Consider the following 26,887-nt stretch of genomic DNA (forward strand, 5'->3'; position numbering starts at 1 on the left):
TTTGCAATTCTTCGGATTTTGCATTGAGACCGGAGATATTAAAGGGTATCACATTAGAACGGAACAGAGGTGGAGGTAGACAAAACATCATACACAAAAACAACCCGTGAAATTTGAATAGTGACGAAGGATTATCTGAAATTTTTCCTTCCGAATAAAATAAAATAGAATTATTTGAAACCAATCAATTCTTTTCAATAATGCAACACTGAGAATGAAATAACACTTGTTGGACAAAAATATCATAAACCCAAAATAAAAATAATCTTATTTATTACGGCCATTCGAGAAGGAAAAATATTCACAATGAAATAACAGAAAAACTGCATTCGTTAATCTAAGAAATTATCAACTTAAACATTCTTCCCAAGTATTTCCGCAGATAATCTCTCCTAATAGAAGTGAAGATAAGCGTAACAAATGAAATTATTATTGTTGATGTTTGTGTGGATTTGAAATATCATTCAGATTGCGATGCATAAAAAACAGTTATTTTCCCATTTTCAAAATTGAATGTTCGAAAATGAATAAAGGTTTCGAAAAAAATAACCGGTGTGAAGATAATCCAAAAATAATTTTTTTTTCTTTTAATCGAGACAAACTTCATGAATTCACACAGTTTTGGAATTAACTAAGAAGTCGATAAGGCTGGTATTTATCAATTCAATTATAAGAACATCCACTATATTCACTGAATCAATGCTAAATATCAGTCAAAACTCGAAATTGCAAAAGTTCGGTACGAAAATATTTAGCATAAATCACAACATCATATCCAGACGAAATTTCTTTATGAACCTGTATCTCCTATTGCTCAATTCTGGACGACCTATGGATTGATGTATTTTGAGTTATCTGTTATGTAAACTGATAATATATTAATTAGACTCTAACTAGTGTAATAACGTCAGTAAGTACCTACTTCATTTCTTAAGTTACTTGTTCATTAACTTTGCGCATGACAATGGAAATTTTGTGACGTCCAGGTACAGAAATCTAAAAACTGCTATATATCGGGCATTCCTTGGATAACGAACTTCACGTTACCGGTGTAATCGAATAAAAAATCTACCTAGAGTCTTCAGTACTTTGTGACAATTCAAAAAGAAAAGTCGCCATGGAGAAGATGTCGAAAGGAGATACCCTGGCCATGCGGAATAAGTATATTGGGTAAGTTGCAATAAAAATTTTAGTTCGAATTCTTTTTTTTTCTGAATAATTTTTTCTCGATTTTCAAGTCCTATTTTTATTGTCATGTAGATGATTTGAATTTTGTTATTCTAATGTGTTCTGCGTGGATGCAATTTATTTTTCACTAGGAAATTTGTATTCCAGATGGATTGTATAGGCCTACCATTAATTTAATCATAAAATTTACTTTTCCTATGGTTCCCGCTTTTTGGCTGATAAGAGATATTCGGATCGTGACAAATCTTTAACTCGGGTTCTTGATCATTTCGATTCGAAAACAATGCTAGGTATTCAATAAAAGTAGTTTATAGTTTGTGTGATTTCGTCTTTCAGAGACGAATCAACAGAAGATTTCTCAAATGAAAGCTCCAACTTTTTTTGTAACTACTCCAGCCATTTTTTTTCATTTTTTACCAAATTCTACATTTTGTTGAAAAATGTACGGAAAGGTCAATTTTATTTTAAGGTACAAAAGTTTGTCTTGTCATGCATCCTCTAAGAGGAATGGAGTGTTGAGTTTTTCTGAATGGCAACCTTAACTTTTTGTTCCATAGAAATGGATACCTAACGCTTTAATTGCGATTCCGTTATTGCTGGGGTGTTCATCAACCTTTTTTTCATTGAAGGGATGAAATACCTACTCAAATTTATCTAACTAAAATTTTTACTTTTTTATGTATTTTGAGGTTTTTAACATAAATGATGTTGTGTAAGTGTCGGAAACATCCTTTTTTGTAGGTTAATAATTCATGAAAGATCATTGGAAGGTATGAATTACATGTTCGTTTCTTTCGTAATTGTGATTTTTATTTCAGATGTTTTATAAACTACAATCATGCAATAACACATAAAGCAAAGATTATAGAGTAATCTTTGACCTAAAGTGCATGTCATTGACCACAAAAGACATAAAAGAATGAAAATTTTAATTCAATTCGTTAACCATTTCATCCCTAATCAAAAAAATTGTTGGGGGTTATTTGTCAGCAATAAAAGTTTCATCCATTTCTGGTTTTACCCAAAAACTCGTTGAAGTCCAATTTGCTATAGTGACAAAGTGCCAGTTACCACAAAAAGTGCTTCTTGTAGGGATCACATTGACATTACTTACATATTGCCAATTACTCGAAAATGCGACAAGGGCAGTGAATTCAATCTGGTAGAAATCAATTCTTCAGTGAAAGTCAAAAATGTAATTTGTTTCAATGCCATTTCGACTGCACTATTTATAATTCTTCTTATTGATTTGAATCATAACTTTAATTTGAGTCTCGTATTTGGAATACCAAATCGTTATGAACTTGACATTTTTTTCCTATTCTGTAGATACAAAACATCAAGATCTCTCATGGAGATATATTCTTTTACCATCATTCATCACTCCCGACTAGCGTTATATTTAAAAATCATTTATCTTTAAATTGCTAGTCATTTATACATTTTCTGGAGATAAACCTCAATAGGTCCGTAACATGTACTAATTAAATAACAATTTGTGGTGCTTTACTCTGAAGATCATTACCTGGTTTATAATACGCTGAAGTCGAAATTTATTTCAATCTGAAACTGAACTGAAGATATTGCCAAGCTTTATACAATATACTTAATGGTATTATATATTTCACAATCGTAAATATGACATTTCTCAGAGAAAAAATAGAGGGTAGTTGGATGAAACATTAAAAATTTGTCTAAGATAACTTTAGAAATGTTTTATAATCGAGGAAAATATTTCTGATGAAAATAGCATTTCCATTTTTTTCAAAAAATTCCACAAGGATAGTTGAGCGTAGTAAAAATTTGTGAAGTTAGCAAAATTTCTACAAATTTTCCTAAAATAATTACATTCTCTTGTTATTATCATATGAAAAATTCAAGTCGTGAGTACCTAATGCCTAATTTCTCTGTGGTCTTATGTGAGGTATTATTAATCAATTCTACTTTAGACGTGAGGCCGCAAATAATTGCAACGCCCTAAAATTTTCACATCTCACAATACAATAGCCTCTAATCAACTTTTTTTGAGTGTTGAAAAAAACACAAATTAATTTAATTTTTCAAGGTATTGCCAGGATAATATCAACTCAATACAAAATGCTTTTTACTGAATGAGATACCTCATTTAGTAATGAAAATTCAAATTTTGTACATACAAGGTGTAAATAAAGAGTTGCGAAAAATTTCAAAAGGTATTGTGGATCTTTCATAGGTATAATGTTTTTTTGAGCAGCCCCTGCTCATAGCAATAAATACAGAGAATGTCTGCTCAATTTCATGCCGGTCGGCTTTCTGGTTTTTAGGAAAAATATTGAAAATTGCTATTCTGGAGCCATCTTTAGGAAGCTGCTCAAAAAAATTATATGAAAGACCCACACTACTTTTTGTCAAGGAATCACCCCTTAAATTGTTTCTCATTTACACCCTGTATATCAATGTTCTCATCTCATATGTGGTGGATTTTTGGCTCAGTGGTTTGTGATTCGACCGAAGGCTTTTCCAATGCCGGTTTGGAATGTTCTTTTATGATGTTTGTATGTAGAATGTGAAGAATTACTTGGAAAAATCATTTCGACTAAGCTACGTGTTCTCGATACAATCTGAAATCTGATCCTATATAGAAAGATAAATTGTGGGTTTCCATTATTAGTTACAATGCTATCTTTCCATTGCACTAGTTCATTGAACCATTGTTTTTGCAGGAAATCATGTCAGCTGTTTTTCCGTCAGGATCCATTGAAAGTTGTAAGAGCACAAGGGCAATATATGTATGATGAAAAAGACAAAGCATACTTGGATTGCATCAACAATGTAGCACACGGTGAGGTTCGATGCCTGCAAAAAAATTTCATACTTTCTTGTATTTTTTGCAATGTAATACCATCTTTCTTTTGATCTTCCAGTCGGTCATTGCCATCCAAAAGTAGTTGAGGCTGGGTGCAAGCAAATGAAGCTGCTCTACACAAATAATCGTTATCTTCATGATAATATAGTAATATGTGCGAAACGTCTTATAGAAACTATGCCAAAAGATTTGAACACATGTTTTTTCGTGAACTCTGGGTCAGAAGCTAATGATTTAGCCATAAGATTGGCTCAAATACATACAGGGAATAAGGATATAATCGCCTTTGAAGGGTGAGTTTTGATTTTGATTCTTTTGTTAATAACAAAAAAAATAGTGAAGTATGTAGGTAATAATAACCCTTTAATTGAAATTGAATTTGAAGGAGAAATTAACTTTTGAACTGATTTCCACCTTCACAAGCAATTCACGAAAGCAGAAAACGATGTTTCTGTTCAATATTCAAATACTTTCTTTTTAACAACAATGATAAGATAAATAACTTTCATGTTTCATCTGAAATGATTTGAGATTCTTTTCCATTATGCAATAGTGAAAAATAGGATTACGATTCACTGCAATATTTAAAATAAGTATAAAAAAATATTGATTTATACAGGGTGTCCCAACAAAAACAAACCACCATACGCTTTTGACCTTTCATTGTGAGGATAAAGTTGCCTGAAGAAATTGTTTTCTCATCAATTTTTTAAAATCGGAACATCAGCTCTAATATTTTCTTTTGAATAAAGTTGTCAAACGAAAAATGAATCCCAATTTAGCCTCTAATAAGGATAACGATAACTCATTTCATGTAGATTCTAGATTGACTAAGAAATTATGGGTGCATTTTGAACACATACTGTAACTTATGCGGAAATAACTACTGGTCGATAACCTCTTCAGATAACGTTATTGTTGCATTTGTTGCCAATGAATAAAGTGAGGTATCGCTCTACACGCATTTCCTTCTTGAACACTTGGGGAAGCAGATTTGGACGCTATAGTATATGAAGCTTAAGTGGTGAGAACTTTCTTGAAACACGTCCTTCTCCAAAAAAAAAAATCACGTAACTGAAGGGTCTTGAGAAAATCAGTGATCAGGCTGGTGTTAAAGTTGGGAGATTCTGTATTATAAAATATTTTTGTAGAGATATAAATTCCAATAATTCGTGGAATGAACAGAAGAAGCGCTTTTTCGATTAATTTGTTTTGGTTAGCTTATTGAAGTAGGCAAAATAGGTTGATATACATGTAGTGAAAATATTTTCGGAGTGGATAGTAGTTTGTGGCATTGGACAGCATCGTCAAAATCCAACACCTTCCTATTTTTTAGAGCATACCATGGCCACTTGACATCCTTGATTGATATTTCTCATTATAAATTCAGTTTACCAGGAGGAACTGGCCAAAAGGATCACGTGCATTTGGTAAGAACATCACGAGGTAGTGCTTATGAATGCTACACTTTATCTCGATTTCTATTGACCTAGTGAAATGAATATAATAGATTCCCTTATCTCGGAATGTTAAATAGAGACGGACGGTTTGGAAACTTTTGGTAATGATTATGGTCCTTAAATAGGATAATTGATAAAATTCAACCTGTTATTACCACAGTGGAGATTATTTATTTATTTACTAGTAGACCACTATTCCTCTTTTATCTTTGGCAGTTACTAAGATAATAATTGTCTGACCAATCAATCAATTTCTCTTCAGCAGAATACATTATTTCTTTAAGGGTGTTCCAGGATGAATAGATAAGCCCTAAACATCTTATAGCTTATAGCAGAGCTATTGTTCATATGAAAACATTATAATTTCCGTGCAGAAATGTCTTTTTTTTTTTTTCAAAAGAGAGATTTCTGTCATATTACACTGCGTTTGTATACTGCGGTTACAAATGAAATCAGTTTTCTCGTGGTATAATATTCGAAATAATAATATTAAAAATCATAAATTTCTAGAGATTATGTTCAGGGTGTCCCAGATTCGAAGTCCAGTGAGGGAATCTCGGAAACTAGAAGAGCTAGAGCAAAAGCGGTGCTTGTTGCCGAGCTCTTTTTCAGAGAAACAAAGAATGTTGAAAACCGTAGCCTGCTACGATCTTTCGTTTTTGAGCTATTAGCAAAAATTTTGATTTTGTCGACTTCGAAAAGTTCTCATAACTTTTTTGTCTTTGGAGTTATAGATCTGAAACTTGAACCTTCTTCACTTTTTTACGTAGAATCTAGTGACAAAAGATTTTTTTCATTCAAAAATTACAAATTCAATAAGAGTTTGCATTTAAAAGAACGAAAGTTCGCCTGATGATTCGAAATAAAAAAAATTTTGACCTCGTCAGTGGATTCTACGTGAAAAGTTTCAGATCTGTAACTTCGAAGAAAAGTTATGTAAACTTTTCGAAATCGTCAAAATCTCATTTTTTGTCGATAACTCAAAAACGAAGAATCACAGGAGGCTACGGTTTTCATCATTCTGTGTTTCTCTGTAAAAGAGATGTGGAATCGGTTTTACTCTAGCTACTCTTGTTTCCGAGATTCCCTCACTGGACATCGAATTTGGGACGTACAGAGTGTACGTGGGCAATTCGATTTTGGTAATTTGAAACAAAGTGAAAATTTACATCTTTGTTGGCCGCGTTTTTTACGACCTTCCGAGCCTGATGGACCGCCACTGAATTTCAAGGCAAAAAAATCATAAAAATATAAGTAATAACGCTTAGTTATGGAGCTACAGTATGTTTAAAGCTTAATTTTTTAGATTGGAGGTTTGCATCGCAGACGGGAAGAAGGCATTTTCAACATCGTTCCTGGAAAAATAAAAGTTAACACGTTTCTTCAATTATAAATTAAAATTATCACAGACAAAATACAGAAGGTACTTACCTTCCTTTTTTTACTTTGATAATAGCAGCCTTTCGTTCAGCTGCGATTTTCTCGAAATTGAAAGTAGGACAATATGTCAGTAGTACAAAAAGTTCGCTAACAAAACGAGGAATATGTATTTTGAGTTTTATATCACTATCGCAAATCAAAAAATCCTAGGGAGATGAAGAAAAAACGACGGAAGAAAAGTATCACCAATCATAGATTTCTATTATTATTTGGCACGTGCGATTATGAAGAACCTTCAGCTCGATGCATGTTTCAAATTTGAGTCAAATACTTCGAAAACTGCAGGAGCTATATAAAAATAACTAAAAAAATTTGAATTTTCAATAACCTGTAGCTCCGTAACTGCACAGGCAGACCTCTGTTTATATGAACTTTTTGCCTTGAAATTACTCGTGAAATATAACTCTAAAATCATTGAGCTGAATTTTGAAACAGCCTGTATATTCCGAATAATATTTGCTTTCATTCGGTTAAGAATGATTACCGTAGGTTTATTACAAATAAGCAATCAAACCGAACATTTATCGATATTGAGGGTTTGCTGCACCAAAGAAGGATTTATTTGTATACCCTGTTCGACTACACCTGATCCTATCAGATTACTTATCTAACATAGCATTTTCACATCCCGTGGGGAATTAGAGAGACTTCCCTTTCTTCCCCCAGGCATAAACTGACCTGGACTATTTGTTCACTGAAGTAAACACTTAGTGAAGAAAGAATTCTTGACATCAGCAGAAACATAAGAATGAAATAATGAATTCGAAAATCACTTTCAAATGTTGCTTCTTATTATTACTATGAAATAATTTTATAAAGATATTCATTGTTCAGTGCTCAACAGCAGCAATATCAATAGCAGCAGGAGTGAATAGAATGTGAACCCTTTATAAATTGTTCAAGGGTTTGTGGAAATTAGGTGATTAATTTTGTTTTGGGCAGGTTGGTTTTAATAGATTAAATAATGAATATCAAGGAAGGAGAACGAACAACTTTATAGAAAGAAAAATTTTGAAAAAAAAGGAAACATGGGGTTCTTGCGCACTGCCTCGAGAACTATAAGGGAAAAAATTTTCAGTACTCCCGACGAATAAGATATCAGAAAGCAGATTATAGACATCTTCATTCGTTTTTGAGTTACAAGGCGTTTCAGAAAAATTATCGTATCTATAGTATTTGTTCATAAATAAAATTGTAAGCTTTTCAGAACTTGGATTCTGAAAGTGGTTTGAAGATACTTTTGATGATAAATTATCAAAACTATTGATAATTATTTCAACATTATTCAGTAACTACAAATTAATATAAGTTGAGTTTTTAATGGGTTTAAGGTCTGAAGATGACAAAAACCAATTTATTTAGTTGCCGACAGTTTCGATAACTTTTATTATCATCATCAGGGCTCTGAAATGATATGTACAAATCATTGAAAATCTTGACATCATCTACACAAATACTCCAAAAAACACATTTACACTGATTTAAATGCACAAAGGTAAAAGTACACTGAACAATAGTTCAGTAAATTCAATAAATTGGTTTTTGTCATCTTCAGACTTTAAACCCATTAAAAACTCAACTTATATTGAAGAAAATATGTCGTTATAATTCAAACTACGTATAGACTACAAATTAAATTGGTTTTCCGTTCTATAGCTGCTAACCATTTTGTAATTGTTATTTTTAAGTTACTCTCTCTTTTTCCTGGAAAAATTAAGGCCCTGTATGTACATAACTGATTATCGAAATTGATATTGCTTGGATATTATTATTGAATGTTTCATTGGAAGAATTGAGATAAATTAGGTCGATTTCATTCTTGTTAAAACAATTATGTACATGTTTTCAAAATAAAAAAATTTACAAAACAAACATAAATACAAACTTGAAAGAAAAAACTACATAAACTGCTCGAAATGTCCTCTATTTTGTTCTAAACATTTCCTTGCTCGTTTCAGAATATCCCGAACTGCTTTCTGAATTACATTAGGGGTGTTCTTCATTTTCTGGCTAGCTTTTTCTATTTTTATAATAAGCTTATCCCGAGTATTGACCTCAGGGGAATATTCTGGTGATTTCATGTAACCCCAGACATAATAATCCAATTGACTGAAATCAGGGGACCTTGATTTCATTCTGAAAACAAGTACAGAATTGTTTTAACAAAAATGAATTCGACCTAATTCGATCAATTCTTTGACTGAAACGTTCAATAACAATATAAATTTCGATACTCAGTTATGTACATAAAGGGGGCCTTAATTTTTCTGGAAATGACGAGAGAGTAACATGAAAATGAAAACTGAAATGGTCTGCAGCTATAAAAATTTAAATCCAAGGCCATAAATAATTACTTAATTATTATGGTTTCATTAGTTTTAATAATTCATCATTAAAAGTCACTTCGAACAACTATAAAGAATCCAATTCCTTAAAAACTTCACACTTACGTTAAAAATTTGTGCAGTGAAACTGTCTGCGCAAAAATTTAAAGCACACGCCTTAGTTAATTTTTTTGTCGTCTATTCGAATACCTATTGAAACAGATTTTCAGAATTTCGATTTACGGGGTGTTGTTTCGAGGATTCAAACGATTATTAATTTTTTGTTAATCCGGACCTGGTTTTCCCTTGCGGTTATTGCATTATACATTTGAGCTTTGACTAAGATACACGTTTTGTAAATATGAAGAAAATATACCGGGTGGTTCGCCTGATATGGCCTGATGAAAAACGAGTAAAATTCATAAAACATCCTGTATCTCGGCTACGAAGACAGTGAAAGCCAATGAATGTGGTATCTCCAGAACCACCTCGGTGCCCCGTATCTGTCTGTTGAGTATTTCCGTTTCCCAATAAAACATATTTATATTTTGCAGGAATTGTAGTTACTCTATACCTATATCCTTCTAAATTATTTTGAATGAACGTTTTTGCCTTCTACTTGAGGAGTACCACAAGAGCAAATGACCGATTAATCTTCTCCAGAATCTACATACAATTAGTTTTCCCAGAACTTTTTATTCGAAAACAACGATAAACAACATGACGCTATTTATTGAAATTTCGTGAAACGAATATTTCAAGCCTAGCACCCTGTATCTCAGGCAAAAGAAATATTTTATCGAGGTAATTTGGATTTGAGTTTAATCTTCATATTTTCCGGTCAGGTTTCTATAGTTCAAATATTTACAATTAGCATGAATGTACCTATTCTTCACAGACTCTTAACCCCATAGTTTCACAAAGTGCATTGGGGATATAAATTGCCCTGATTATTGACGAACCTCAATTTTAATCAATTCAAAATTGAAGATATTGTGCAGTATTGTGCACGTTTTAAGTTTCCTGTACCTATTTCATGATATTATCATGATGTGGGATGTCAATGTGCTGTTTAATCAGTTGTTTATACAGAATTAGAAGAAGGTTATATTTCTCTCAATTCTTTATAATTTTTGTCTGATAACATCGTTCAAATAGAACAACCTCTATTTGATGATTACCCGAGGCGAACATGATCAATAAATAGTAATGTTTCCCTTTGGCAAATAATCTCAGTATTCAACTGATTTGTATGCAATTGTTATCCTTGCGTTGTATCTTTCATCAACCTAATTAAAACAACATCGTGCTACATAGGCTTTATTTTGAGATAAATTCCCCCATTTTCCAAAATTCAGCATAGCATCAAGCAAAAAGGGAGTATCTATTCATTTTATCGGTACCTACATTGTGAATTTTCTGAACGCAATTTGATGAAGTTTTCCAGAAAAGTCTGATAGATAACTAACCCCCCTTATACCAGATGCGATATTCGGTTAGGGGTTGTTATAATAAGAAAAAAACTTTTATTTTGAACAGGTTACTATCCATTTACAGGAAAAATGAAACGAAACAATATCAACAAAAATAAAGCAAAAATAAAGGACTTCTCGTTCTTGTATTAATTATCTTCTTCCAATATCTGAAAATGTGGTCACGGTAGATCACGAAGTTACATCAAAGCTTAATAAAGAATTATTTGGTGAAAATAACACTTTTTCTTTCATATTCTCGTTACTTAAAGTCAAAATGGATACCTAACAAATATGAATTTCAATGCAATTAATTTAAATTAGAAAAAAATTAAAACGAATCCTAAAATACTAGACACAGAACTATGGTACTTATCTAGGAGACTAGAAGAGTTTCCCTGCTATTTTTCTCGGAAAAAAATGGAGAAAACTTTAACCTCCTACGATCTTTCGTTTTTAAGTTATTAGAAAAAATTAAAATTTTAACGAAGTCGAAAACTTCTCATCACTTTTTTGTAATTGGAGCTTAAGATCTGAAATTCAAACCTTCAGCTGGCACTTTTTGAGTAGAATCTAGAGGCACTCTGAAGAATTCTTTTCAAATGCAATATTATTGAATTCGCCATCTTTGAATTGGCAAAAATCAAACATTTTGCAAAAATGTCCGTTAGGAAAGTTATGTGCATTGCCTGGTATCTCTTCTGTCTATTAAACAGCTGTTATTCGTTATTATTTCAATATGAAATTGCAAATTTTGAGTCCAGTGAGATTGAAGTGGCCAATTCTTACTCAGCTTATAATTTTCAAGTAATTGACACACATTCCAACTTTTTTTTTAGGCCTCTCTACCCGATACTTACCGCGGAAAATACAACACACTCGAATACAAAGAGGAAGACATAAGCCATCTTTATGCTCAAGATGTTAAGGAAATTTGTCAGACAGTGAAAAATGAGAAAAATGCGGGAATTTGCGCTTTCATCCACGAAAGTTTGGTCTCGTGCGGTGGACAGGTCATTCTCCCAAGAAATTACCTGAAAGAAACTTACCAACACGTGAGGAATCATGGAGGAGTTTGCATTGCTGATGAAGTGCAAGTTGGATTTGGCAGGACAGGTAAACACTGGTGGGCTTTCGAGCTCCAGAATGTTGTTCCAGATATTGTTACTATCGGTAAACCCATGGGCAATGGACATCCTGTTGCTGCTGTCATCACAACGAAGAGGATAGCTGAAAGTTTTGAAGCGACAGGGGTGGAATATTTCAATACGGTGAGTACTTTACGAGTATCATTTTGATTTTGTTCTTCTTGGTGCGTAATACGATTGCGCAATGCAATGAGTATCGCGCACCCGTCTCAACTTGGCAAATGCGCACAAGGTATTTTATGGTTGCGTCTGGTTTCGGTTTTTCGATCAAAGCTCTGATAGTTGCCAGATTCCAGTCCATTTGGTTGAGTTATGCGATACAGACGAGCTCAAACAAGAGCGAAACCGGTCTATCGCTACTCACCTTCGATGTCGGCAGGTTCTCAATGGTGTGATGAAAGTGTAGAATTCTGCCAGTCCGATTTATATTATCAATATCAATGTCAATCTTTTAAAGCAACTTCAAATATTAACTGACACCAATCAGAGGACATTTTATTTTAATTCTATTTCTTATACGAAACGGCCACTTTTCATTCAGATGCACCAATCAACATCATCGATCATTAGAAGTTAATCGGTGATTAAAAATCTGGTGGTTCTTTGAACTGATAGTCAAGAAAATGAAATTTGAAATGCCATTGAAGAGTTTTTGTATTTAAAATGAAAGTAATAATTGGTGTTGCATAAGAAATTGATGGTGAATTAATGTGGCCGATACTTGATGAAAATCTATGGGTTATTGAGTAAAAACGGATTTACATACTTTTTACTAACATGACGTATGTAACCACGACCCGTGTTTCGCTATCTCGATGGCGATAAACTTATCCTCACCCACCTGAAGCTGCTACTCTGAACTTCAGCAATGAAATTATCTGATCTATTTTTGAGCCATCTACAGTAACCTTCAAAAAAAAAATAAAAATTGAAATTTCTATCAAAATTATACTGATATATCATTTATATCCAACGTAAAATTACAGGATGAATAAATAATATCGAAAAATTACGATAAATAAACAAACACTATATTTCCAATGATTTTTTTTATTGTTCAGTATTAGGTATCTATCTATGTGAAATTTACTCAAATGAATCAATGTATAAAATCACAGTTGGAAAGAAAAACTTGAACCAAACAAACCAAATTCAAATCAGTTTCGGGGATAATGGGCCTCTGCAATGGATCAAGGAGAAGCATGGCAACCCAGGAAACACACCTTGGTTTAGTATACGTCTAATATTCATCCTGATGGTATATTTTTCGTTTTGGTCTATCACAGTACAAGTATTTTACGTCTATATTATACCATTTTTCTGTAGTAGGTTTATAAAACGTCTTTTAGCGTTACCTATATATACCACACTATATGTTTTTTGCTTATCAATAGTTTTTTCAAGAACTGAAGATTATTTTTTGTTTATATACTTCAATTATTTTAAACTCTTCGTCATATTCATCAGTTATTAACGAAGTCTACAAGATCTCTGAATTATACGTCGAATATATTGTACTTTTCGACGTACTTCCTACACCTATATTAAACGAATATGTGATAGGTTTTTGGAATGTCTATAAGTGGAAGTCATATATACATAATGAGATCTATTTTGTCTCCCAGTTGTGTTTTTACGATTGAAACAATATGCATCCTACAATATATATCGCTTATTTTCCAGCATTAATAATTTTTCATAATTTATAAACTAGGTCTAAAAGTTCCACAAATTATACGACTATAAGTCGTACATATTTCAACCTACCTTCCTTCTCCATGAACTTAGGTATATTAAACGGATATATGGTAGGTTTTCAATCTGTCTATGAGCGAATTTTTTTAACACTCATCATTGAGGTTTACACTGGACAAATATATGAAAGGTTTCAAATATGACTATTATTATAAGCCATATGTAGATACCTACTACATTACTTCTAGTTATCAGGGAGAAAAAAATACTGGTCCTTTATTCATTATTGTCATATCGATGTTTCTGAGTTTTATACACCTACATATAGTTCCAAACATTCAAGTTTTTCGAAGTTGAAAAAGCGATTCAGCTTATATAAGTGCTTTAATTGTTTGAACTGATTTCACCAGGTAGCTAATTAATCAGCTGTATATAAATGGTTGAGCCGTGGCAGGAATAATTTATATGTATAACATTCATACTAGATATTCTTGAATAGAGGGTACAACCATAGGTGCAATAAATGAAAAAAAAAAATACATTGAACGAAAAAAATGCATGTTTGCATATTTTTCTATAGTTTCCTCGCCAAATGGAGTTTAATTCATTCGGATTGATGGTCGTCAACCAATTAAAAGCAAAGAAATTACACATATAATATCTTTGATTAAAAGTCCCCCAATTCGACAATTCACAGCGTTGTCACATGAAATGAAATAATGTCCTGTCCATACACTGATTGCTTCAACCATCAAAGATTATGCTGTCTATACTTGTGTTCTGGAAAACTGAATGCCCTCTTCACTTGAGATGAGACCTATTCACTTGATATAATTGTAGTCTACTAGTTCTAATTCAAACAAGTCTAGCAGATTTATGAGAATGTTCAAGATCTACTACATTTTTAATAGCCTGGCAACGTTGGTGCCATGTTTACGTAGGAAGAGGATTGAGGATCTACGCAGGCCCGACCGGCCAATAGGCAATTAGTTATCGTTACAATACACGCATGTGGCAGTCACGGCCGTGTTTCTATGCTATGTGGCATGCGCTGTTCGTAGTTCGTTCTCCTTGTCGTCCATCTTGAAATAGTTTCGTAAGCTGTGTGTGTGTTTACTGTGTTTGTTTTGTCTGGAGGAAATTAATTGTACTTTGTCATGAGTGATTGAAATGTATTCTGTTTCAACATAGTGATGGACATGTTTAAACATCTGCTAAAAAACAAAATGACATAACCGATCTTGAAGAAAGCTCTCCACTTTCAAGTCTACTGATATGATGAAAAAGATATTTGGTATGTTTTGTTCGACATATTTTTTTCTCCTAAAACTAACTGAAATAACATTTTACAGAGGCCGTAGTGCTGATGTGGGTACATCTGATTGAAGCAATCTAAAAATGTAGGAATAGACCATTATATTTATTTAAAGAGGTGTGCTCAATGTATACACCTAAATTTTGAAAACTACTATTTTATTATTTTCTGAATAAATTGGTTTGAGACCTAAATAGTTGAAAATTTAGTTTTCCTAAAATCCGATTGACACTACGTTATGTCTTATTGGAAACTATGAAAAGGATAAGTATGGAAGAGGGTAAGATTGTCATAATAAATGTTGAAGATTGACTATATTCAGAACAGTAATATCTAACAACAAATAAGCCTAATGTTCATTCATACGATATTCGACAGTATGAACGATGATCAGAAAGTGCATTTATTGTTCTTTTAATTTATTATATTCGAAATCATCGATCAACACATATTAATGCAATTTCGGATCATCGTATCGTCGGATATTGTATACATGAACAGTAGGTCTAACGTTGTTCAGAGACGTCTATTACTGATACTTAATTGTAGTATAAAATACGATTATTAAATGTCTATTTTTGGTACATTGAGGTCGTTGAAATATAGTCTATAATATATGAGTTCTGAACGTTTAAAGACGACTAGTTTTCGACGTAATTTCTGAATTACTTAAGTAGTCTAAAAGACGTATATGAAATACGAGTATCAGACGTATATGAAATACGAATAGGAGACGTATATCCAGGATTGATTTTATACGTCTACCGCGCGGACATTTGTCCTTCTTATTTTGGTCTAATGAAACCGTATTTATACGTCGGAATAAGTTGACTTATATATGTTTAATAAACGAAAGGTGGTTTCCTGGGAAATAAATAAACTGCAAACATGCTAGCCTGATCGAAGATAGCAGGTTTCAATTCGTTCGCCCCATCTCACTTCACTGTCTGTGGAAACCAAACGCGGAATGGAAAATTAGACAGAGTATCAGGGGCTCCAAATAATAAGAGCAGAAATAAAAAATTTCTACGTTATCTTTGAAACTTTTCGGTATAAATCTTATTGATCATTCATATTCTGGACCCGATGACAAAATAGAGACGGAAAATAACCATACACGTGCGTCTTTTCAATGATATGAGTTATTTGAATCTCTAATCTGAGAGGATTTCAGAACCTACGCGAACGTTTTTTCGCAAAGAAGAACTCGTTTAGGAAACGCTTCTTCATAGAATCGTCGGCCAGACCGTGAGTTTCCATAGATTTTGCATATATAAAATGCATATAACCCATTTCTTGATTTCAGTATGGCACCAATTCTATAAATAGACTAATAAGAATATTTTTAAGGAATGTAGAAAACGAGCAAACAATTTTCGTGTTTTATTGATGACATATGTCAATGGGAGAAGCATTTTAGGGTCTCTAGAATCACCCCTTGAAACACATGAGTGTTAAATTCGGACACCCTGTATTTCATTTAGCAATCCAAGCAAAGATTTGAGAGGCATAAACTTAGGCCGAGTTGTACAGTTCAAGTTCAACCTGAGGTCCAGTTTGAACCCGCCAGATCAACTTTGACATTCAATTTTGACAGTTTCAACTAGGTTCAATGTTGAACCCGGCTCGAATTTGAACTGTTCAACCAGGCCTCAGCAATACTTTCCAAGTATAGCAACCAGAAAAACTCCAATCATTTTTGAACGGAAAAATGAAAAAAGAAGCTAGAAGAGGTGTCGATCTGTATGATTGCTTCAAATGCTTGCCTAAACCTTCAAATTGAGAATATTAATTCAATAAAAGAGCTTATGAATTGTCACCGATAAAATTCAATAATTTAGTATCCAGTTTTCTGAATGTCATATCAGCATGCTTTCTTTTCTCAACCAACCCGAATCCATAAATAAGATGAAGATGAAAGTTTCAGAATGTGGATTATGCATTGCTTGAAAAATATTCAATTCAAAACTGTTTTTAGTTTGATAAGCTATCCAATTATGAGAGTTTGAGTCTGATATTATGGTATTAATATAAGTTGCCTCTTTTTAAAACCTTGATTATAAGAAAAAATTGAAAGAAACAGTCTCAGGAGATCATAATGAATCTTATTCATGTTAAATAAAGAAAAAAATTTGATAAAAAAAATTGTGGAAACTCAAATCCAAAGAGTAGTTTATGTTGTGCATTTTTGATGAATTTTCATATGAAATATAAATGAATAGCGTTTTTTCCTTTAACGCATTTCTACGATATCTATAATTTGTGTAGCCTTGTTCTTGTTATCGAATGTATATAATATAATATACCTAAATTGTAAGTATGTTTGAGTTTAACCATTAATTTTAGTATTTCCCGCATGTTTATAATAATTCATAAAAGCAGGCCCGGATCTAGGGGTGGGCAAGCGGGGCGCTTGCCCCGGGCGCCAGCCCAAGGGGGCGCCAAAATCAACCAGAGGTTAAAATTTTTTTACTTTTGATTTTCTCGGAAAAAATTAATTTCCTAGTGCCAAAATGGAAAGTGTAGAATGGAAACATGATAAACCATCAATATGCCTAAAATCTTTAAAATCAATGAGGGATCAATTAACTGCATATTTATTCAGTCATCTACGAATGACCGCCACACTTGGGTGAAATAGGTTGAAAGATCTGATATGTTCACACTGCGTCCAGCAGTAATTTCTTTGCCTGTTGACTCATCGCCTTCTCATCTGGAACTAAGGGCCAAAATTTCCGATTTTCTATAGACCATAACTTAAAAACTAATCCTTTCAGCATAATTCTATTTGCATATTCGTAATCTATGCCTTAGTAAAAACACCAATTTTGGTGGAAATCAGTAAGATTGAAATTTTTTCAAATTTTCCATAGATGTAGGTACAGAGTTTTTCACCATAATTTGAGCCCCCCTTTAACTTTGTAACTAAGAGAGGTACAAAAAAATGTTTTATACAAAAATTTCACGAAATTGAGTGTTTTAAAATGTTTTCACAAAATGAAATATATACAGAGTGGGCGATTTTTTGAAGAATATTTTTGGTCTCCGATCAAAACCGAATTCATTCTGTACACTAATTCGAGGGCGTAGAACACGAATATGCAAACAGATATTTAAAAAAAAAAACATTTTTCATGTTATGGTCGATGGAAAATCGGAAATTTTGGACCTTCGCGGAAAAATTCATAAAATCTGAACTGTTCGTGATAGATGAATGAAGTGTGGTTTTTTATATTCGCAAAGAACCAATTCATCACAAAGAAAAACAGCATATGACTAGTGCCTTTTTTCTAGCTGCTACAGCTCTTCAAAGTTGACCAATATTTCCGAAATTTTGCACTAAAAGTGATTTATTCCTCAAAATACTGATCCTCCAAAAATCTAATTGCATATTCGTGATCTACGACCTTGAATTAATATGTAAAATGATCCGGGTCGACATATGTAGCTAAAAAAATAAATTTTTGTTCGGAATAATTTCGTTCATGAAGCGCGGGTAAAAACGATAGACGAGGGCGGGTTGTAAACGACATTCTTGTAAATACAAACTTTTTTATTTTTCGAACGATTGCAACTATTATAATTCGAGGTCGTAGATTACGAATATGCAATTTTTGGGAGTATTTTGGGAAAAGAATAACTTTTAAGGGAATAATGAGAAAAAATATGTTTTGATGGAACAATGGGAAGAAAATAAGAGTGCTTCTTTTCCCAAAGTACTCATCTTAGGAAAAATCTAATTGCATAATCTATACGACCTCGAACTAGTGAAAAAAATAGCTCGGGTTGAAAGCGATGACGAATATGCAATTAGATTTTTCCTACGAACCTTAGAAGGGGGGGGGGGGGGGGGCGCCATCATGAATTTTTGCCCCGGTCAGAAAAAATCGTAGATCCGGGCCTGCGATAAAAGACAACATTATTATAGCTTATTCGTCATATTTTGTTGTAAAGTGGCGATAAAAAGTCTTGTGCAAAGTTTCCTAGACATCGCATCATCAAAAAAATTTAAAATGAAATCCCAAAAAAATTCTTTATAAACTATTCGACATAATATGGGGTTCAAATTTCATGAGAACCCTCAAAACAATCGAAATTAATTCAGATACATAATATTCATTGATATAGAAAATGTAATAATAAGGATAAATTCAGATGCATACCACCCGACGATATGACTATCGACGAGTGTTACGATCTGAATTGAGCTAGCCAATTTGTCATCGTCAAGGCCCCAAATAAAGTACGCTCCACCGAAGAAAAGCAGATGCTGACCATGGTTTCGGCCTCATTTGGCCTCATCAGAGCAACATAGCATTTTTCATTCATTGCCGTTAGGCGTTATCATTCTTCAGAAAATGTAATCACCACCACTCGGAATATCCATAGAAGGTCAATCTAATCGAGTAAGAGTAGATGCTGACCATGATTTCTGTCTCATTTGACCTCGCCAGAGCAACACAACTCACACCTCGATGAAAATGGGGCGTTACCAGTCGCTATGATGCTTGCAAAGATATTACACAATGTAATATCTTTGGATGCTTGAATCGACACTTGCGCCATCATATCGCGATGTCAAGCCTTCAAAACCTGAGCTGTATTTTGTCGTGAAACCTCAAAAATATTTCAAAGTTTTTGAAAATTACGTAGTTTGGCGTTGCAACGGTGACGTCACACACAAAAATTCAAAAATATTTGAAAATATTTAGTGAATATTAGAATATTGAAAGCAGATTCTGGCATAGTTCGAATCTTCTTAGTTCGAACAGCAAATCGGTGTCAATCGCGCTGTGAAGCTTTCACAGCTATTCATTTTGGCGAAGATTGAACTAGTGACGTCACTCAGAATATATTTTGAAAATATTTTTGAATTAGTTCAACGCCAAAATACAGCTCAAATTAGACATAACTATTTTCATTGATATCTATATCAGAATGCTTCTCAGTTTTTCAGTCATAATTATTTAGCCGTCCAGAAATAATTATTCACTTCAGGGAAACTCTGATTTATGATTCAAGTGATCACACGATGATTGATCTAAACTCCAACAAAGATTGCGTCTTACGTTTTTGTGAGTTTATCCACAGAATCGTTGAACTTCATAATGAAATAACTTTAATCATCGGTTCTGTGAAAAACGCTCAAATAAAATGGAAAAATATTTGTCTTATCTTATCAGCTTTAAGGAAATTTCCTAGGCATAATTAAAATTTTGTTTTCAACTGATATTAGAATAAAAATAAAACAAGACAATCTTGTAGATATCGTTAGAGGTGCATGATTATTTTTATCATATTTATCACAATATTCTTTCCCAAATTAGCAGTCCTTGCAAAATTTCGAAAATATGAGTTTAAGTTCAAGGATCAATTTAATTATATAAATATTATGATAAGTTTGTCTAATATATGCATTTTTTTTTATTTTTGTTATTTATCGTAATCTGATTGAGATCTTCTACTAGTGCTCATCTAATCAAACTATCTGAATACTATCAATTATTTTAGGCTAGGTGAAATATGAAAAAAAACCAAACACTAATAACCCTTTTATTCGCTCGAGAGGATACTACTCTCGTTATTTTTCTTATCTAACTATTTTCTTCAAGATCCATTTTCAATCTGCCTGACTTATTTCAGTGAGTTGAGTACGATTCCTTCATTTTCTAATAACAATGCTCAAAAATTTATATGAATAATTTGCGTAGGTACATGTGCAATAATATACCGGGTGACCCACCATAGACCCGGAGCTTATTTTGAGGGAGTAAATGAAGATATTTTGAATATATTTTTTTGTGATGTACATGGTGTTCGGAAACAAAGATACAGACCAAAATTAAATTTTTTTCATGTAACATCCTGTAATTGACCACAACCTTCATCCACCTGAAGATGCTATTGTGATAGCGAAACACGTGTAGTGGTTAAAAAACTCATTTTGTGAAAATCGTATATATCATCTGTTTCAAATTTTTAATCAGGGTGAAATATTTATTTGGGCTCCTTGGATACTTTAATGGCACGGACATATGGAAAGATTGCAATAAAGGGAAATACAATAATATGAGTCGAAGGAAAAGCCATTAACTGCTTATGTAGCCTTTGTACAGAAATCACCTAAACTTTTTTGTTTTAGTAATGAATTTAAAATTTGAAATTCGAAACTGGTAATTGCTATTTTTTTAAGTGCCACGAAAGAAAAGATCGAAATATTGTGAGGTTTCATGATAGGCCGTTTGTTTGATTATGTTACGGAAGAATCTGTAATTTTTTGCTATTTCGATGAAATTATGAGAAGTGTGGAGTCGGTGAACAAAAAGTTGATAGCTAAGACTGGATTTCAATTTGAAAAAAGTGATAATTATAAAAATGAATTCTCAGTTCCTAATTTAGTCGAATTTTATATGCAGTTGATTATTCAAGGATTTCATGATTTTTTACTCTTGAGTGTTTATAAAAATCTCCGTATTATGTTCTGAAACTTCATATGTGGGCGAATAAGTGTTTTTTACTTTTATTTTTTACTGATAAGATCCCAGTTGTCGATGCCGTTGAAAATCAATGAAAAGATTGATTCGAAAGATGAAATATAATTAATAAAAAAATCACCAAAATAAGAAACAGTATTCTATATAACTGCAATGACCAAATAACACGATACTCTTATTATCTCATTTCAGTACGGTGGAAACCCGGTATCATGTGCTATTGCAAATGCTGTGATGGATGTAATAGAGGACGAAAGACTGATGGAGAATGCATGTATTGTTGGAGAGTACCTCAAGAAAAGATGTATGAAACTTAAGGGAAAATATTCAGTTATTGGAGATGTCAGAGGTATTGGACTGTTTTTGGGAATCGAAATTGTTGAAAACAAGACGAATAGAAAACCAAATCCGGAAGCAGCAACTCTGATTCATAAATGGTGAGTTCGTCTGTCTGAGATCTAGGTGCAAAGTGGCCAGGCTAATCTGCGTCAAAATTACTCGAAAATGATTAGAGTTACAACCATTTTAAATGAGTATCTGTTGAGAAAAGTTTACCGACTTTACCGCGTGTTTTATTTCTCAATTTTGAACATTTAAAATCCCTATATTTTATATATATAAATATTTATCTTCGATAGTTTCCTAAATAATGCGAACTGATTATAGAGGCCCGGTGAATTTTTTCAATCAATTAGCTAGTTTTGAATAGTTGAGGACGAAAAACTGTCTATTAAAATCGAGCCTACAAATTGATATCCGAGTCGCAGCCTGGGCTAGCAATAATACTAATAATATATATAGACAGTTTTTTGAAGAGGTGCATAGATATAACATTTTTTCGTCGACCTCACATATCTTCCTTTATGAAAGTAAGTAGTTAGATTGATGGCCTCATCTAGGTCGCCGTAATTGTAAATTCCCTTATATATTAGCTCAGGAGAGGTGTTACTGATATCCATATAGCTATCATTATCCATTCTTGATTATAATGAACACTAACATTCAAACCATGTACCTAATTCACTTGTAAAATCTAACCGATTTTGCAAAGAATTAATTTGACAAAAAATGACAGTTATTGTCACAGCCACTTATGTTTTTATCAAATTCTGTATGCAAAAATTTGAATCAATCGCCCCTCCATCTGGTATAGGTATGAGTGATGAACAGCCGGACGAAAAAAGATTGCGGAGGAAATGTGTATGCGGACGAAAATTACTTACCTTTAAGAATAGTTTACTTTTCGTTCGGAAATAAGTACGTAAAATGTAATTTTTTCTTTAGGTCGACGAAAAAATATTTTTCGTAATTTTGTGCAAAATTCCCACTTTCAGAAATCGGAGAACGCAGGCGAAGTGCAGTGTTTTTCGATGTTCCTTTGATGATAACGTAACTTTGTTTTCAGGATGAAGGAGCATCACATATTACTGAGCGTAGATGGACTGGAAAAGAACGTCATCAAAATAAAGCCTCCTATGGTATTCTCAGAGGAAAATGCGGATGAAGTCGTCTCCACACTTGACAGGGTGCTTGCAAGACTGGAAGGATCGGACGATTTGTCAAAGGACAATGGATTTGCCGATAGCGGCTGTCCCGAGATGAACAAATAGGGTGACATCTGTTTTGATTCAAAGGAAACACATTGGAATCAAGAATTCCGGTCAATATATTCAGGGTGGCTGTTCACAGCTTCCATATTTGGCGATAAAACGATCTGATCACTACACTGATTTCATCAGATAAAAGTTTTGCTGGCGCCTACGACGTAGCACCGTTTTCTTTTACTAAGTTCCTACGATAGTTTCCGACTGACTTCTACTACTTCATCAGCGTCAATAGGCTTTTTTGAAAGAAAAATTCAGCACTTCCATTCACGAAAACCCTAAAAGGAAAATATTTCCGGCTGTGTATGAAATGGGTAATCTGTATATTCTTAGCCTTGCCTAGTATAATAGAAGAGTCGCCATTATTTCTACTTTAATCGTCGTATTCTTAATTTTCTGTAGTTTTATGAAGGATCTCGTTTCACTATGTTAAACGAATCATTCTACTCTAAGTTATTTTTTTAAATACTCGTCTACCTAGAATTAGTTTGTATTTCCATTGATTTTGTATAAATAAAGTTTTGAATTTTCGATGAGTTATCACTTCCCTATAAGTGAGTTTTTGACATACATTTCAACAGAAGATTCCTGAGGTCAAAAGGAAAATTTTTTTCCCTTCACCATTTTTTCCAATTCAGCTCGATTGAAAATATTCAGGCTGATGAAAATCCATAAAAATATAATTGCAGTTATATATGACAAACGATTTTATCGAATTGAATGATTTTCGGAATATGTAGGTATAGCTTTTCATTGATGAGATGAATCTTTTCCCAATACATAATTACACCCTCATATTTTTATCTACACCTAATCGGAAAAAATAGAGCTCAAGAATCTACTGCCAAAATATAAGTATATATATATCACTTCATTATAGCTATTATAACGTGCATTCAAAAAAATTGGTCGTTGAGTAGGTTATGGAATTTTTAAATGTTGATATTCGGTGTCTGAACGTATATAGGTCTTTTCTTCCTTCTTATTCCAATTAATCCCCCCAGCCCCCCGCTAGTACCCCCGCTAGACAAAGGGGAGAAGGATCTAGGCTCAGCAATTATGCTATGTACCCAAAATCAAGTAGTAAACTAATGCGTTGTATTCTCGGAGTCCCGTCGAAGTACAGGAATCTTGGACAGGCCAATCCCCAAGAATTTTTTCAAATGCAGTGTAGGTTAGAACATGTGTTCTTCCAAAATCACTCCAATCACAATCACATACGACTATCATATAGACTAATTTGAACTAAAGTTAGTTACAACTAACAAAACTAGGTAATATACAACTTTAATGATTTGTTTGTGTTCTTGTTCTATTATTCCTGTTTCAATATTTTTTTAGTCTTGAGAAAGTCGAAATATATCGACGAAACTTCGACTTTGGTTTAAAGAGTTGTTATTGTTCAGTCCTAAACCTGTGAATATCCCCTGAACGTTATACAATACAAGTTGAAGAATTTGAACTAATATTTTCTTAAACGGTTGCTATGTAATGATGATTTTTGAGTTCCAAACCGGGACGCGGCGTACAGTAATCATCCCGCAGTGACAACCATTTTGGAACTGCATGCAGGTCTTTTCTTGAATTACTTCATTTTGCCAAAATGTGAACAATGATGACATTAACCTATACATCGTAATTTTGTAGGGAAAGTGGAAAGGCACTTTTAAAGAAACGTTAATGTCGCCCAAAGTGCGAAAAGCATTTCTTCCATTGAGTCAGATCACTATAATTCAAACAATCGGCAAGACATCTTTGAGACGTCTTAAGCCTCAAAAAGGCCGTCTTTAAGATGTCTGTTCTTAGACGTCTTCGAGACGTCGTACTTTTGAATCTTCAAGATGTCTGTTCTAAAGGTCTAAAAGACGTCTAGAAGATGTACATTTCAGGTCGATTAGGACCTAAAAAGCTTCCAAGAAGACGTCCAAGAGACGTTTATAGTTTTAACATAAGCTGTAACTTGGACGTCTTTAAGACGTATGCTAGGCGTCGACAGACGTCTTTGAGACGTACGCAATGTCGGTAACAGACGTCTTTAAGACTTCTTCAAGAAGTCTCTGTGCTATCTGAGCTGTCATCATATTTTCATTATTGCTGAATAACTCTGAGGTTTTCTTTTTCGGTCGACCACTACTTTTTTTTGCTTGAACATACCTGTTCCGTCAACGCAAAACAGTACTTTCGACAGATTGATGCTTTCAGCAACATTGGGAATGTCGCTGGAACATTAAAGAATATTTCCACCCTCCTTCTATTTTCTCTCCTATTTTGAAGTATGATTCAATAATAAATGATTTTTGCACGTCCGTAAAAACCATCTTTATATTTTCATGATAATTTTAATTCGACAACAATCCAAAATGCTAACTTCTAACTTGATAGTTCACCTAGAAAAAAGTACAGCAAAAGCTAAGAATTACGTTAAGACACGAAATATCGACGTTCGAAATTCTATAGCCTATTTGACGACGAATTTTTTTTAACGCAGGTTGAAACGAAGTTATTTCCTGCTGTATGTCCATTGTCCATATGTAGGCTTAGATATTCAAAACTGCGATACAGTTTTTTTCAATAGATAGAGTGAATCAAGAGGAAGGTTTGTATGTATAGTTATACATACCCGCGTTAATGACGTTTTTATTGAAAATATTGGAAGGAGTCCGGCTCTTATGGACGATGCTGAGAAAACCATAAGAGAAAAATGACCGACTAGAATTTTGTAGAGTTTTATAAAAAAGTTCGCGATGCCATATATCCCACTCTCAAGGATAACCGACAATAATCGGTTTTAACATTGTAAATTTGATTCGAAAATATGCTCCATTCAATGTGAGCTCTTTTGACTGTCTTGGATTAAAGCAATGTACAAATGAATATGACCTTCATCTTCGGCATTTATTCCTGGCGAAAAATGCTTTTTGCAGCATCTTCCTTCAACGAATAGTTCGCGAGATATTGCAGGTTGAGAAGTTACACATTTTGGCAAGAAATTAAATCACGCCTGAGTCTCACTGCGACATCCAGTCCCCATCACTCGACCTACCACTCGGCAATATAAAGCCGTCCATACACGTAGCGTTTCAGCGTTTGTTTATCTTGAGAACTTGGAGCCCTCTGGAGTTTCACCGAATGTAGTGGCACATACGCTGAGGTTCACTTCTTGAGGCGGACAAAAAAGTTGAACCTTTGCGGTACACCTTCAAGTGTATGGCCAGCCTGAGGAGAGCGAGTATCTTTGTGTTTGAATCAAAATGTCACAGCGAATGTTAATGAATTTGCTATTTATGTAATTATATGTATTTTTTATTTTTGGGCTGTGTTGGTGAGTTGCGATCACGATTTTTTCAGGTTGATAGATGCTTTTTATTTGGGTTCTATTTCCTTTTTGAGTAGGTCTGTCGTCTGCCAAAAGAGTCCGTTCATGTCAAGGCAAGGAAAATGTGGTTGTCCGTTTATCCTTAGACTATGAAAATCATATTTCTCGTCTGTGGATCGCACAGTTCGTTATTCATTGGCCCTTGAGAGACATGTTGCTCAATGAAAAACGTCAGAATGATCCCCTTATTTTCTGAGTTAACTATAAGAGTTAGAGAAAAATGATCAACCAAAATTTTGTAAAGCTCTTCGATTTTTGTTTTCCGAAATTTTTTCTCCCTTTTTTGGTGACCAAGACTTCGTATTGGTACCGAATTACATTTGATCTGTACTTTTGCAAATATGGAAACCAAGATCAGATACCTAGCCGATCTAGCGGATGTTGATCGCAAACATTTTCCTTTGAAGGTTAGACTGTTTATGAAGGCTGGCGGGACGAACATAATAATTGATTTCGACTAAGAAACTTCATCAATGTGTCCAACCCAATTGTTCTAGATCTTCTTAGGCTCAAAATTCGAGAGATG

At 33.5% G+C, this 26,887-nt stretch overlaps 1 protein-coding gene across 1 annotated transcript; it reads left to right on the forward strand.

Annotated features, from left to right (window-relative positions):
- Positions 1-924: 924 nt before the first annotated feature.
- Positions 925-23,516, forward strand: LOC123315279 (alanine--glyoxylate aminotransferase 2-like). Its single transcript, XM_044900919.1, has 7 exons — positions 925-1,170; positions 3,891-4,009; positions 4,092-4,326; positions 5,370-5,463; positions 11,569-12,000; positions 21,574-21,818; positions 22,787-23,516. Exons 1-7 carry the CDS (start codon positions 1,118-1,120, stop codon positions 22,989-22,991), a joined length of 1,383 nt encoding a protein of 460 aa, XP_044756854.1. The 5' UTR covers positions 925-1,117; the 3' UTR covers positions 22,992-23,516.
- The last annotated feature ends 3,371 nt before the right edge of the window (positions 23,517-26,887 follow it).

This window comes from Coccinella septempunctata, chromosome 6 (genome assembly GCF_907165205.1).
Source record: "Coccinella septempunctata chromosome 6, icCocSept1.1, whole genome shotgun sequence".
Lineage (NCBI taxonomy): Eukaryota > Metazoa > Arthropoda > Insecta > Coleoptera > Coccinellidae > Coccinella > Coccinella septempunctata.

Bases quoted from the DNA above. Each gene is read 5' to 3' on its own strand.
- LOC123315279 (XM_044900919.1), top strand. From the start codon at position 1,118: ATGGAGAAGATGTCGAAAGGAGATACCCTGGCCATGCGGAATAAGTAT. The intron at 1,171-3,890 runs GTAAGTTGCAAT...TTGTTTTTGCAG, and splicing joins ATGCGGAATAAGTATATTGG to GAAATCATGTCAGCTGTTTT. The intron at 21,819-22,786 runs GTGAGTTCGTCT...CTTTGTTTTCAG, and splicing joins GCAACTCTGATTCATAAATG to GATGAAGGAGCATCACATAT.